The 15,495-nt window shown below is 40.7% G+C and overlaps 1 protein-coding gene across 4 annotated transcripts in view; it reads right to left on the bottom strand.

Moving 5' to 3' along the window:
* Positions 1-15,495, bottom strand: part of akap6 (A kinase (PRKA) anchor protein 6) — a 248,945-nt gene that overhangs the window by 154,662 nt on the left and 78,788 nt on the right. For all 4 annotated transcript variants that reach the window (XR_014871151.1, XM_085143172.1, XM_085143170.1 and 1 more), the window contains exons 11-12: positions 13,562-13,684; positions 495-591 (exon numbers count right to left, since the gene is read on the bottom strand). Coding sequence is in view for 3 of the 4 variants with exons in the window: in XM_085143172.1 (XP_084999298.1) it covers positions 495-591; positions 13,562-13,684 (220 nt within the window). In the remaining variant the exon portion in view is untranslated. The remainder of the gene's footprint in view (positions 1-494; positions 592-13,561; positions 13,685-15,495) is intronic.

Raw genomic sequence — 15,495 nt, 5'->3', positions numbered from 1 at the left:
CTGTAGTTCAAGTTGTTTAGTTTGTAATTATTCATCTTAGTGAGTCTGTTATGTTATCAAGTTGGTAAGCAACAAATATTCCCAAATCCCAACACACTATTACTGCTCAGATATTTGAAAACAACACAGCTTTCTCTCTTTCTCCGTTCTCTCTTTTCCATCTTTAGCTTCAAAAATTCTGAAAAAATACGCCGTTACTCTATACTCAATGTTTCTTTCCCCTGCCTGCTGTTTTTCTTTTTCTCTTTCCTTCTTCTTTTCTCCCGACTCATCTCGTTCTTTGTCTTTATCTCTCCCAGTCTCTCTTTCGGCTACATTCATATGAGGTCTCCTCTCTGAAGGTCGCTCTGTTAATCCAAATATTAATAATGAATGGAATAGGGTCGGGGCTCCATTATGGCCACCTGTGTGTGTGTGTTTCAATGTGTATCCTGTTATTGTGTGTGTGTGCATATTTGATATGTGAAAGAATATGAATACGTGCAAGAAAATACCAGACTGGTGGAAGGTGATGATGGTGAGCAGCGCTTTGCCTTCCTCCATTATGCTTTCCTTCAGAGCGGCGCGACTGTCCACGTTTAGCTTGAAACTCTAAAACACACATAGAGAAACAGATGCAGATCATCACCAGAATCCAGAGAGTTCATCAGACAAGATGAAAACAAACATGCATTCTTTATAAAGTCCAGCAGGGCGGCGACTCCAGTCATTGTAAAAAGAAGTGCTTCATGTTTCTAAGACAAAATGGTTCTAATTCTCACTAGATATATCACCGCAGGCTTCTGCTGCATTTGTAGTCTAAATTGCTAGCTTTAAGTGTCACCTAATAGGGCATGATATTCATTTTACAATGTCTGATGCTATTTTGAGTAAAACAAACAACATAGGAGAGAATTGTGGGTGTGGCTACCTTGTGATTGACGGTTACTACTGTGCAGTAAACTTCATTTTCTTATTAACATGGTTTAAAAACAACACTTGACTGTGAAAATCATTTTCTCTCTGTCCACTTCTTGGGTCTATGTAAACAAGAGAAGGGTAGCAGATTAACAAAGACAAGAAAAAAAAGGATAATTGTGGTAATGTAAGCAGGAAACACACAAAGAGAAGGGAGGATAAAAGAGAAGCAAAAAATAAGCTATGATATGGGTGGACAGAAGGATGGATGGATAGATGGATGGATGGAGGCACAGAGCTGCCTGAGGCGGTGTTGGGAAACACTCCAGTCAGGTCTCTGAACACCATTATAGCCTTTTTTTGATCTGATGTGTGTGTGTGTGTGTGTGTGTGTGTGTGTGTGCGTGTGTGTGGATATGTGCTGTTGTATTACTCATATTTTGTTACTCATAAATGTGTTTACACTGTCGCATTTTGGGAAGTTGCAACGTTGACATGAGGTAAACTGTGAGATTTTTTTGTATGAAATCTTGGTTTAATAATAGGACACCGTGAGGTACAGGCTAAGGTGATGGTTAGTTGTCCTTAGGAAGAGAATGCAAGTCAATGTCTTTTGAAGTGATAAAGACAAGCTTGTGTGTGTGTGTGTGTGTGTGTGTGTGTGTGTGTGTGTGTGTGTGTGTGTGTGTGTGTGTGTGTGTGTTTACATATCTTTGCGGGGACCAAAAATTGGAAGTTTACCATGTTTGTGGGGACCAACCGCCCTTATGGGGACAAAAACACAGTCCCCACGAGTTTGAAGGTATCTTTCAGAGTCAAAATGTGGTTTTAGTGTCAGGATTATTTCATTATGGTTATGGTTAGGTTTAGGCTAAGGGTTAGGGTTAGGCATTCATTTTTGATGGTTAGGGTAAGCGGCTAGGGAAAGCATTATGTCAATTAGATGTCCCCACAAAGATATGAAAACACGGTGTGTGTGTGTGTGTGTGTGTGTGTGTGTGTGCGTGTGTGAGAGACAGCCTCAAGGTGCCGAGGCCTCACAATTTAACCACTCCTGACATCCTGCTGTGCTGCAGTGGGAAATGCTGCACGCACATACTCACACACACACACACACACACCCGCGGTGTAAATGTTTGTATGTGTGTATTTGTGATGCAGTCTGATCAGCCTGATCTCAAGAGAAATTTGTACACTGCACATGCTGTGCAAAAATGAAAACACGATTTTCATGCAACATAAAAAATAACAGTAAGAAGTGTAGTGTGCATTAAATGGAAACAATACTCATCAATATATTGGGGGAAAAAATCCTGAAAGATCAGTGCATTAAAGCTGCTTCTCCAGGTTGTGGTAAAGACACGTTGCTAAAATAGGATAAAACTGGGACAAAAGACACAAGATGGCAAAGGTCTTGCAAATCTATCTCAAAAGTTTTAAATTATAGCAAAAAAGAGACGGTGAGAGAAAGAGGACTGAGAGACTGTGTGGTGGGTTTTTTCAGTCCAATGAAATTATACATAGAAACAGGATAAGAGTGTAAAACCCTTTAAAGAACAGTGATGGCAGTAATAATTGGTTGAGATACAATTAAGTGTCATGTTTAACTGACAAAGTCCAAAAACACATTCAGTTAGTGGGTTTGGTTAATAAGTGATTCTAAATTGCCCACAGAAGTGAATGTGAATGGTTGTCTGTCTCTCTGTGTTAGCCCCACGACAGACTGACAACCTGTCCTGGGTTTACCCTGCTGCTCACTCTATGATAGCTTGAACAGGCTCCAACCCCCACAACCCTGAATAGATAAGCATGGAACTCCCAGAAATAAATGTACAACAGGGACGTTTCCAAAACTCGCAAAACGTCCCACCTCTTACAGGCAATCTTGTCAGTGCACTTTCTTTGTGAATACCGACGGCAAAACCCAGTTTGTCCAAGTGCAACGCATTTGTAAATCTGGCTCTAGGTTGTTACTTTGGTGCGACTTGACATCCTTCATCCGTTTCTCCAGAAAGTCATTGGTCTTCTCTAGAGCTCTGCTGCAAACTGGAAGGCTACTCATGTGCAGTGAGTTCATGTGCCACTCAGCAGGACTGCAGTCCAGAATCAGAGTTCACTCTGAGACTGGGAGTCTTACTGAAGATACATCTGATCAGTTATTTATTATCACAAATAATAAGCTATAGTATTAGAGGTAACATTCAAGAAAATATGAGTGAACTCCCACTGTTGCCACAAATATTATCTAGTTCTGTGGGAAACACTGTATTGCAAACCCTGCTAAATAGCAGACAGTGCGAACTCAGCCTGTGACAGTCCTGCCATGAGGGATGGGCGGGTGATGGCATCAGTCAACACATGACAAGGTCAGACCGCCACACCACCAATATTTATGGAGTAGGATATACACAGCTGAGACAAATGGGATAAAGTGTTTTAACCCTCTCACAGGATTATAGTAATATATGTGGAAAAGAGGATTAGCTTCATCATAAAATCATTCAGTGTCACCTCAATAACCAACTGCTTGATTGATACAGATGTTTCCCAAACATCTTGACGTGAATGTCGGATCATCTCGTGCCAGAAACCGAATCCTCAACCCAGGATGTGTTAGTTCCGTGCTTTAGCCACAGGTTTACACTAGTGTAGTTCTTTGTGTTGTATAAAAACCACACATCTCCGGCTTTAAAAGGATGTGAGCAGATAGCGGTGAAGCTGTCCTGCACATATTACATTTCACAGATAAACAATAAAGTATCTCTTGGAAAACTCAAACCATCAACTATACTATCTCCTCACTGTGCTCCCAAAAACACACTCATATATCAGCATTATCCAAACAAAACATGACTGTCTGCTTTCTGCAATCATTACTGCCTTGCAAACGTTGTAAATTACTCCAAATCTCACGGCTGATTGAGTAATTTTACAGACTCAGCGGCCACTCTGCCCCACTTAATTTCCAGATAAGCTGGTGAAATACCTCACAGCTAATAAACATAAAATACATCTATCAGCGCTACAGAAAACACAGCGTGACTGTCTGCTTCTCTGGGATAGGGCTGGGCTGGTGTTAGGAATGAATTAGGTTGTGCAGATTAGCCAGGCTATCAGAGCGCGATCGTATTTCAGCGCCTTATTCCACAAGCGATTCGGCTCAGTTTCCTCCGTTTAATATATGGAGAGCATAGAATCGATAAGAGTAGAACAGCCAACCATCAATCACACCATGATAAGGCATGCAGAGCAGCTCTGCTTTTATGCATGTCAGACAGCGGGCTTTAATAAGAGGCTGTGTGTATGTATTTATGTGTGTGTGTGTGTGTGTGTGTGTGAGAGAGAGAGAGAGAGACATAGAAAGAAAAGGAGGGAAGTAGTGTAAAGAAAATAAAGACTTATTTTTGACAGAAAGAAGAGAGTGTGTAAAAGTTATGGATTACAAAATAAAAGACCCATTAGCTGTGACAAATTTCATGAGATAACTCTTTCAAAGCTTTTATTTTATTTATTTGTTTTCAGGAATGTGTATTGTCAGGAGGGATAAGAGTGTTGGGCATCGAAGAAATCAAAGCTACCTCAATGTCTAGGATTGTCTACACAGAAAATCTCAACCTCGACTTTTATCAGCAGGAAGTAGCCATCAAAAAACAGTGATATTTTACTAAAACCCACTATAGATGGGGACTTTTGTAATTGCTACATACAGTATAAAAACAGATGTGGTGAATCTTGTATATAATATATTTGGTGGTTTTATTGATTGTAATAGTTTTCTTTTGGGTTGATATTCCCATAATAGTTTTGCTGTGTTTATATTCTCATATGTTATTTTTACTTTTGTTCCTGTTTGTAGTATTATTTTGAGCTTTAGTTTAATCCTGCATCCCCCATTAAGTCTCCATCTCTGTGTTAGGTGTTCTTTTGTTACTTACTTCCTGTTTTACCTAGGCAGTTTGGGCACCTATGCCTTGTACTGAGTTTAGCTTCCCTTCTCTTGGTATCCCTGATTTGTTCAAGCTAAGATTCCCACCATTTGCCACCTGGCCTTCACATCCTTTGTCACACCCTCTCTCTCAGCTGTGTGTCCTATGGAAGTCTGGGAAAACAACTTTCTGTCTTCACCTCTGTAAATATTTTACTGAAGAATTTAATGTCCGCAGTCTCTGACTCTGGGTCATACTGAATAAAAAATTTAATCTGTTTTGTAATTCTTGGTCATACTCTCAGAACAAATTATCCATAGGATGTTCTTTGGGTAATGACTGGTGATTGACAAGTCATTAGCCAGTGACCAAGCAGTTTCACAGTTAGTAACAGTTTTTTTGAAACCAAGATGGTAGCAATTAGGGATGCACCGATACCGATACTGGTATCGGGTATCGGGGCCGATACTGTAAAATGTGTGTGTACTCATACTCGTAAAAGTTAACCGATACCATGAACCGATACCAACTTATTTCATTAATCAGAGGGTGGCTTGTCATTTCTGTTGTCGTTTTTTAGATTGGTCACTAGGGGGACATCCCGCGCTAAACAGGCACAGGGTTAGGCGAGTGAGACTGGCGGCTCCAGATAAAAAAGAGAAACTGGAGGCTGCTGTAGCTAGGCTAAACAAAATGTCAGCAGTGTGGACCGGAACAGCCAACTTTAACTCAGGTTTTGGAAAAGCGATGAAAAATGTCAAGAGAAAATCCACGGGCAGTTAAAATAACAGAGGCTCTGACTCATTTTATTTCTCTGGATGACAGTCGCCAGTCGTGGAAAGCATAGGATTGAACCGTCTTCTCAGCATACTCGAACCGCGATATGAAATTGGACACTCTGCAATAATTTAAAAGTTTATTTTATTCTCAAACCTAATTTGTATTTATTTTATTCCAAACAGAAGTGTTTATTTATTATTCTGAAAGCTCAGTGATATTTTGCTAAATTACAATGTGGAGACTCCGCAATAATTTAACAGAAGTGCTTATTTTTCACTTGAAATTTTTTTTGTGGTCATTTTTATTACGATTTTATTTTTTATCAGCAGAGAATAAAATAAAACCTGTCTTCCAATTCATTGGATTTGTGTGTGTGTGTGTGTGTATGTGTGTGTGTGGTAGAAGTATCGGTTTTTGTACTCAGTATCGGCAAGTACTCAGATCCAAGTATTGGTATCGTATCGGTTTGAAAAAATTGGTATCGTTGCATCCCTAGTAGCAATGAAAATGTTGAGGTTTGGAAATGGGACTTAAGAAACCAATCAGTGATATTACGGTACTGTCTATGGTAAATTCCCATCCGTTGCTTCCCGCCTTTCTTTGTGTCTTTTTAGTAAATTAACAGGAATTAATAACTGCGCACCAGCAGCAATGAAGGTTGAGATAAAGCAGTGAAAGCTAACAAACAAGTTATCAAGCTGGTGCAGAAAGTGGACGCAGATGCTAATAAATACTTTACTTTACTTGTCAAACCAATTATTTGATATTATGGCTTGTTTAAGGATATTTAGACCACACAAACACATGTTAAGCATCTTTGGTTAATAACATCTGACAATCTATGCTGAGTGAGAAAAATAAGTAAGTTTATTTATGAAGTGCGTGTCACAAACAACAAAACAGAGTAAAATAAATAAGAAAATGAATAACAGCAATACAAAATCAGCAGCATCGCAGTTTAAAAGTTAGAAGGTGAATCTGGAGACTTCCCAGCCGCTGTGGCTGTTGGCCTCATATGTTACGACTCCCCGCTCTGATTAACATACACATTGTGCAGTTGAGAGGTGAGCTGCTTCAAAGCCTGGATGATCAGATTACCTGTTAGCATTAGCATATTAGCCTGAAGCACAGAGTAGGATGGCCTCAGAAGCCTACCTAATATCATTTAGCTTTTAGCACTGCCGTATTAGTGAGGCGCTAAGAGGTGTGCAGTGCTGATGCTGAGATGACATTGAGGTTTGACATTGAGACGGTGTATTGAGCTGCACTGATCAGACACACACACATACAGCAGACAGGCTTGGGTTGATGAGACAAGATCTGATCAAAGAGTCTTTTTAATAATGATGATCAAATTGTCTCCATTCATACTGAGCCGACAGAAACTATAGCAGTATGACTGGATCCCCTGGGGGGGGTGTGTGTTTATTCACCCAGGCCTACAATCTCCTTTGTTTTCTGTAGATATGAATTTTCTTGCACACTTCTTTCATGTTAAGCAATGAAATGCAATTCTGGGTTACATTTCTTTCAGTCTCTTTCATTTTTTTGCTACTTCCCTTTATTTTATTCTCCCTACCTCCCTCATAAGGCTTGTTCCTCTTCCTGTCTTCATCTCAATCTCTATATTTCTTTTTCTCTTCTTCTCACTCTCCTGTCCGCCTTCAGTCTCCGTCAATCGTTATCTCCTCTTGAGCCCACTCTATACCTTCCTCTTGCCCCTCACTGGTTTTCTTTACCAACTCTCTTTCTCCTCCTTCTACTCCCCTCTCTTCATACTCTCATACTACACCTACAAGATACTGGATACATATAGAAATACGCTGTGACGAACTGAACTCCAAGTGAACCAAAATGCATCCCTTCAAACCACCTGAGACTGTTCAGTCCAGTCAGCAATAAGATGTATCTGCAGTGGGAGCAACAACAGTAAATACATACATAAATATGTTAATTACATGGCTAGTTGTCTAAAGAGCTTGGAAAGAAAAGCGTCTGGACTTCTTTAAGTTGCTTGAAGACATTTCACCTCTCATCCGAGAAGCTTCTGCTGGCCCCACGTTCTCATTTTAGGTTTGACAGCGTTTTAGTAGGTAAAAGTGAATGCTTTGACATGAATTGAGCTGCGGTTTGGGGAAGATCCCCATGCACTAAATAGAAATGAAGGAGTTAAAGAATTGAGAACAAGGAGGGAGGGTGGGGCACGTAAACGAGAATGAGCAGCTTGCAGAACTGGGGGAATCTATGTAGATGACAACCGGTGAGCGTGTTTGGAGGCGTGGTCCTGCTCCTGAAATTCCGATACATAATCTTAAGCCCTGTGGGAGTGTCCCCCCAAAAAGATGATGGTCCCCCTAGTGATCCTCTACCTAATCATACCAGCCAAGGTGTGAAAACAAGTGTAGGTCACAGTCAGCCAAGGTTTCAGGTGAGCTCATTGTGAAACCTGGCCCCACCCTATCATGTGATTTCCTGAGGTAGGATGGCCCAGGATGTGAGTGGGCGTTAAGGCGTCTGGGAAGAGATCTCAGAACTGGATTATAGATGGCAGACAGTTGGTGTCGTAAGCCACCGCCTCTGTTCAAAGATGGTCGCTCACAGTGGACGTAGATGGCTTCTTTCACTCCTCATCTTTCTTCTCTGTCCAAAATGTGAACATCGGCATCCTCAAAAGAGTGACCTTTGTCCTTTAGATGCAGATGGACAGGCATCTAAAGGACAGCTGGCTTTTCTATGTTGTGCCATGCGTTTATGAAGTGGCAGTTTGGTTTCCCCAATGTAGAGGTCAAGAGCTTCTTAGACTACGATGACATGGATGACCGAGAACCTTCACAGACATATTCATGGCTAGTTGCTTTACACATCTATAGTACCTTCCCGCACTGAGAATACAAAGCCTACATGGCTACAGTACGTTTTTCAGATCTGCCTTCAAAGTGTGTTTTTGTCCCATCTCCCTCCCCTCACCCCAGCTGGTCGCAGAAGATGGTTCAGACATTGTCAGAGCCATGTCCCCATATTTGCTGTGCAACTACTTCCAGGTTATTTTGTTTACCACCATGATTATGATTAGTAACACCCTACTGTCAAATCTGTGGTCTTAGATTTGTTTTTTCATTGGTGTTTGCTTCTTTTTTCATTTACGACAAGCAGCTAATCCTCGTCTTCCTGCTGAAGTGGATGAAGGCATAGGAGTAGTCTCAAAGTCAACTGTGGTTGATATTTTTGTTGTTTGTTATCTGAAAGATTTCAGATGTTTTGCTGTTATTTCAATGCTTCAGTGGTGATGGCGAGCTAAATGAATATGTTCTGAAGTGGTGGTCTGTTAATTTTGCACATTATACTTGAACACAATCTCAGACATTTCTCACTCTCCTCTCTCTCTCTCCCTCTCTCGATATATATATATATATCTCCTCCCCTTATGTTGCCACCAGTAGTGTGTTACTTCTGGTAATGGGATTCAAAGGCCTGGATCGCCCATCAGACCCAATCAATAGGCCTTTCATTGGCCGCCATCTCTTAGCGCCTTACAAAGAGCAGCCTGTGTGTGTGTATGTGTGTTTTTGTGTGTGTGTCTGTGTGTGTGCATGTGCATGAGTGTGCGTTAGTGTCCTCTTGCCTCACTGATCTCCCCGGGGTTCCGGAAAGACCTGTGCTTATTCGCTCCACGCGCCCTAAAACACACATATAGTCACACACACACACGCACACACACACACACACAAACACGCCAGCTGGACCAAATATTCAATTGGGAAAGCAACTCCACTCCACCCACTGCTGCCCTGGAGCTGTGTGTGTTTGTGCGTGTGTTTATGTGTGGCACAGAAAGCAATATAGAGAAAGAGAGAGAGAGTGTGTGAGTATGTGTGTGAGACGGAGAAATGGAAAAACAGAAAGAGAAAAAAGACCAATCCTGTCGCCTGAAAGCTATATTCACATGACTTACTTTGGTCAAGTAAAGCATAATGAAAGTAGATATTCGATGTTGTTGATTGTCATAAAATAGCATGAAAAAGAAAAACAAGCAATGCAAATAGATACTGCATACAAAGCCTGATATGTCTTATTATCCATCTTTGCAATTGAACTGTTTTGTGCAAAAATGATTTTTTAAAAACACCAATGAAGTGAGCTCCACTATTGCACTGGGTGAGCAGTTCCTTTATTGCCACAGATACACAGACTGCAGTTTATTTAGTACCACCGTGCTGCCCCAGGGCCAGATATTTGCTAGAACGTCAAACGTGAAATAATCTGCCACTGAAAGTAGTCCCCAGCAGTCAGCTGGCTGATTTGAGAAATTACTGAGCCTTTAGAAAAAGACAAAAAACATGAACTGCTCATCAAATTATCCATGTTTTAAATTTGTTTTAAAAGACAACTATTCCTAGTTTCAGCTTTCCAAGCTACTGATTAAAACACACTCACCAAAAAATTATTCTATAGTTATACTGTAAAGGTCATTATAGCTCTCTTGAGTTTGCATTTGAATTTCAAATCTTCTTGGGATGTGACTATGTTAAGTAGCTAGGCAGGTCACACATTATCTAAGTAGGATGCACCTGAAGGATGTTTAAGACATTCCAGGATTTTCATGGAATATCTTTAAGTAGCCCTGTTGACGTTACATTTTAAGGGTAATTAGATGTAAAGAAGCCACCTCTGCTGCTAGTTCACACACTTTGCCGTGGTCCTTCTAGAGCACGGGTGTTAAACATAAGGCCCAGGAGCCAGAATGAGCTGAAGAAGACTTCGATCTGGTCCACTGGACAACTTTGGAAAAAGAGGGCATCGATTTTGGACTTTTAACTGTCGTATCACTGAAATAACTTCTTTTCTCACATTAAATAGGGTTAAATGTGTAGTTATACATTTTTAGACTGAGAAAAAGGGCAGTTTTACTGGTTTGGCCCACTTGAGATTAAAGTGGGGAGTACGTGGCCCACGATGTAAAATGAGTTTGACATCTCTGTTGTAGAGTTTTGTGAGGAAGTGCTGTTGAATGGGCCTTCCTTATTGCTCCTTTGGAATTTTAATTCATGGCTTCATGGAGTTTTTAGATATTTTAAAACACAAAAAAACTATGGCCAAGGGATTCAAGCACCTAAGTCTTCTTACAGACTCTCCGCCTGTGACTTTAAAGGCGTGCAGAACGCCGCCATCAATCCTAATCTACTCAGCAGCTCCATTTCCTCTAAAATGTCTTAAAGGTCTTGTAAATGTAAACACATTTTGTCAGAGAAAGACTGGAGAGATATAAAGACAAAGGGAAGCGAGACAGAACCTGGCTCTACTCGGCAGTAATCAACGAAAGACACAAACACACACAATTATACACCCAAACACACACGAATAACTACAAAGTGCAAGTGTGACTATCAACCCCAGCACGCACACACAAACACAGAGTCAGTTAGCTAACATGCTATCAACAGTGTAGTATTTCAAAGTCCTATTAGCGATGCCTTTTCATCCTCTTTTGCTTTATTTAACAAGACGCGCCAATTAAGAGCCGGGAATTCTAATTGAAGCTAACCGCCACTAACGTTAGCGCTGCTGGCAACCACAACAAAGTCGACACGTGTAAACAAACCAACAAATAAGCACGCGCACACACCCACAGATACAGCACAAATAAGTGCATCTAGATAAGAAAATACTGTGTGTGTTTATGTGTGTGTGTTGATCTGCGTGCAGGATGCTGTTCTGCAGGGACAGATATGGAGATGCTGATTTGGAAATCTGTCTAGGAACATGCAAATTTATGCAAATAGTACCTCTACGTGTGTGCGTGTGCTAAAACACATGCCCGTCTTTGTGTATATGTGTCTGCGTTTATATACTTTAATGCAAACACAATCTGCCGGTGAAGGTGGTGTGTGTGTGTGTGTACGCGCACATGCTCAGCACTGGGCAACACCGGGATTTTTACATTGATGTGATATGCATGTTCATGTCTGGTAGTCTTGAACGAGTGCTCCTCTGTGTTTGTGTGTGCGCGTGCAGCCCATATGTTTGCCATAAAGACCGTGAGTAATTGCCAAAGTGCTCCTCATCTGTGTGTGTCTGTGTATGTGCGAGTGTGCTCATATACACGTTGCAGCACTTACTGATCTATCTCGGAGCATGTGTGAGAGTAAATTACCAAAACACAGGCAGAGTTATTTGAGCCTTTTTGTTTCCTATTTGTTAGAGTAAACAAAAGAAGACAAGAGATAAAGAGAGAGTTTTTTTTTTTTTTAAAAAAAGGAGAGAGACAAAGGACAAAAAAGACAAAATAGGAGAGAAAAAGGAGGGGCAGATGATCAGAAAATAAAACAATAAAGTGGGAAGAGGAATAAAGGAAAGGTTTTGCCAGAAGGAGGAAGAAAAAAGAGATGTAGATGAAAACAAACTGGAACACAAAAAAAGAAGCCAGAATAAAAGCTGTGACAGTGAAATGAGAGCTTGCATTCATTCCAGGGTTTGTTATTTTCCAATTATCCCTTTCTAAAACCATTTGTGTGTGTTTACAGGTGGCAGAAAATCCTAAGCTTTGACCTCTACCCCCTTAGCCAGTAAGTATATCTGTTGACCTGAGCACTGGTCAACATCAGCTCAAGAATAGTTGTTTTGAAGGAAATAAATCAGCCTTTCTTAGAGGTCTCACTGCCTTAGTTGTAACAAGTTTAATTCTCTACCTATGCTTTTCCTATAACGATGAATGGGTGGATGGATTTTAATTTGTCTGTTTATCCCGTATCTCCCATCTGTTATTCATTTTTCCATTTTTTCTCATATTAGCATGACATAATAAATTAAAAAAAAATTAATTCATATTTTTCTGCAGAAGCCCCGCCCACCCGTGGTTTGTGAGGGGCAGCCATTCAGCAACAAACCTGCTTAAAACAGTGAATAAACTGAGCGACTGTACCCAGGCTCACAGTAAAATCACAACATTAACCACACTTTGTTTTAAAGTCTATTATGCTCACTATTTTTATTTTTTGGATTCTACTAGAGCAGCTTTGTGTGGGGGTTCAATATTTTACAATAAACTTTATTTATGATCTACTGGGCATTGATGCAGCGCTTTAATTCATCCAGTATCCAAAAACAAGTTTAAGGAAGAGGCGTTTAAAGTTAGCTTTCTTCTCCCTCACAAACAAAAAGTCTCAACAGAAACTTGGGAAGGTTTATATATACTGACCTCATCACTTTAATGTTTACCATGTTTTATGAGAATCCACTAATGTAACAGTTCATAAATGACACAAATAAGAAACACTAAAGTTTTTAATGCACGATTTTTTTTTTTTTAGAAACATTCTATTTAAGACAAAGTTGTTGTTTTTTTAAAGGGTGATGGTTGAGTGTTGATGACACAGCTTGGACAGTGCTCATTGTCTTGTCTTTTCTTTTCTCAGCAGCATTTGTTTGCTCTGTTTGCTGTGCTGACTCCCATCTCTGTCACTGATGTCACTGATATGTTTTGACAGCGTAAGTAGGGCTACTGAAATAACACATGACAAAGTAGAGAACAGTCCCATCATCGCTTTACCAGCTTCGGTTGCTTGATTGTGAAGAAGCGGGTTCCAATAGCTGCAGCTAGAAGTAACCGATTCTGAAAATAAGACAGGTGTGTGTGTCTGTGTGCGTGCGTGTCATGTGGGCACATCCATATGCATGTATGCAAATATGTGTTTATGCAACCGCGTGTGCGGAATGTGTGCACAGATGTGCTTGCACGTAGCCGTCGTGTACGTTTATTCTTCAAATGTGACGGCGGGTGCGTGCGCTTGAATTTTTGCAAGGAACACAATGACGCAACGCCGATGAAGACCCTTTGGTGTTATCACTTCTTAGACTCATTTTAAGGGATGAGGCAGAGGTTGCTTTGTATTAATGAGGGTTCACATACGTTTAAAAAAAGAAAGAAACAAAGGCAAGTGTGTGAGTGTTTGTGCTCTCACCAGGTGTGTGTCGAGGTATACCCTCAGGCTATCCAGGTCCTGTCTGGGCTGAATCCAGTTCTCTGTGCTGTCCAGCGCCTCCTGAAGCCACGAGATGAACCCGTCCAACTGCTGCACGAAATACTGGGGACAAGGGAGGAGAGAGAGAATTCAGTTTATGATTTAAAAAAATAAAAACAACAACAAAAACTAATAATATGTATAAATGCTGATGTCCAGGGCCTGCTGGAAAGGCATCAGAACAACACAACACACACTAAACACTTCAGAGGATTGGGAGATGACAGAACGATAATGTGTGAAAAGAGGAAGGAAGAGAGGAGAAAAACAAAGCAGCAAACAGAAAATGGCAGAGAAGCACATCAAAACACACCAAGAAAGGAAGAAGTCCAACAGGTAATGGCATGCAACAGGGAGAGGAAAGGCAGAAAAGGGAGAAAAGCAACAGATTGGAAGAGAACAGGATTAAAGTACAAGAGAAGGATAAAAAAAACAAAAGGGGGGGAGCGAGGGAGCGCCCGGCTGGTGTTTAAGAACTGATTCCAGATGAATTAATTCAAGGACAGAGAGAGAACAAAAACGAGACCCACAGGATGAAACAAGTAAACACACGTTTGGACAAATACCGAGGAAAGGAGAATGGAAAGAGAGAGGGAGATATATGGAGGAAAATACAAACAAAGGACTTAAAGATGTGCAAAAATGCACCGAGGAGAGTGAAGGCATGGAAAGAGAAGACAGACCAAACAGGAAGACCGAAAAAAAGCAGGTGATTTTAAAAATACACATATAAAGGCAGAAAAGAAATCAAAACACAGATGGAAAAGAGGAAGAAGTGAGAGGAAAGAAAATTTAAAAGAGAGAGGAGAAGAAAAATGACACTAGTGCATGGCAGACAGGTGAAAAGTAAGAAGTGACGAAGAGACTGATGAAGAGACGAGGGGAAACAAGACTGCAAAAGCAAAAACCTGAGAGTTGGGGAAAGAAAAGGGGAAGAGAGCCAGAACGAACAGAAGGAAAAGAGATCAAAAGAGATGAAGTGGTATGAACGACTCTAGTGAGCTGAACACGTATGTCTCCATCACTGGCACGTTGCCCTTCATGGGAGTACACAGATAGATGTACACACTGACAGAAGATAGGGGGGGAAAGAAGGCAGCAGCTTGTTACTCAGTGGAGAGCTACTGCCATCTACTGGCCAACAGGGAGATTTATGATGCGCGGAAGCCTCAAACTTGATGATCCACGCCAGAATTGTACTAATCTAACTAAAAAATGAAACACACAAAAATTCTGTTGTTTTTTTTAAATTGCATAAACATATTTTTTTTCTTCCATATGATGTGAAATGTACCAGCAGGAAAATCCACAGAATCCATGTGAAATAGCACCTGATCCAGTATTGATTTCTGTCTTTAAATCCACTTCACTCCTGAAGAGGAACAGAAGAGACTGCTTAAAAGAAGAACAAAGAGTCTTCAAAGGGAGGTGAAAGGGGGAGTAAACACTTTGGGTTGCAAAGCAAGGATCAGACAGAAGAAAGGAAAGTGTTTAAACCTCTTTTAGAGACAAAAACAAAAGGGAAGCATTAAGGGTGTTTGATACAAATTTTGCGTCCGCACAGTTCTGCCCAGCTAAAACTCACACTCACTGTCCAGGACTTGCAACGCTTGGAAGGGAGACCGACAAAAAGACAAAAAGTAACCGAGAAAGAGCAGGCTGCACATTCACCTCGACGATTTTAAAGAATCAAGCCAGCATGTTGTGCATGTGGTTTAAATAAGCATGGACATGTATGGTTTACTTCTCCAATAACTGCTCCAGGTGTGTAGTTTTAGCATTAGTGTTGCACTTAGCCATAGCGCTACGCTAGGTTTTCTTTTTGATTGATCGCTACGTTTTCTTCTACTCTTTGGATCAAGTTTATTTCACAT

This window comes from Neolamprologus multifasciatus, chromosome 19 (assembly GCF_963576455.1).
Source record: "Neolamprologus multifasciatus chromosome 19, fNeoMul1.2, whole genome shotgun sequence".
NCBI lineage: Eukaryota > Metazoa > Chordata > Actinopteri > Cichliformes > Cichlidae > Neolamprologus > Neolamprologus multifasciatus.
The sequence above is the reverse complement of the archived record's forward strand: the minus strand, read 5'-3'. Positions and strand labels throughout refer to the sequence as shown.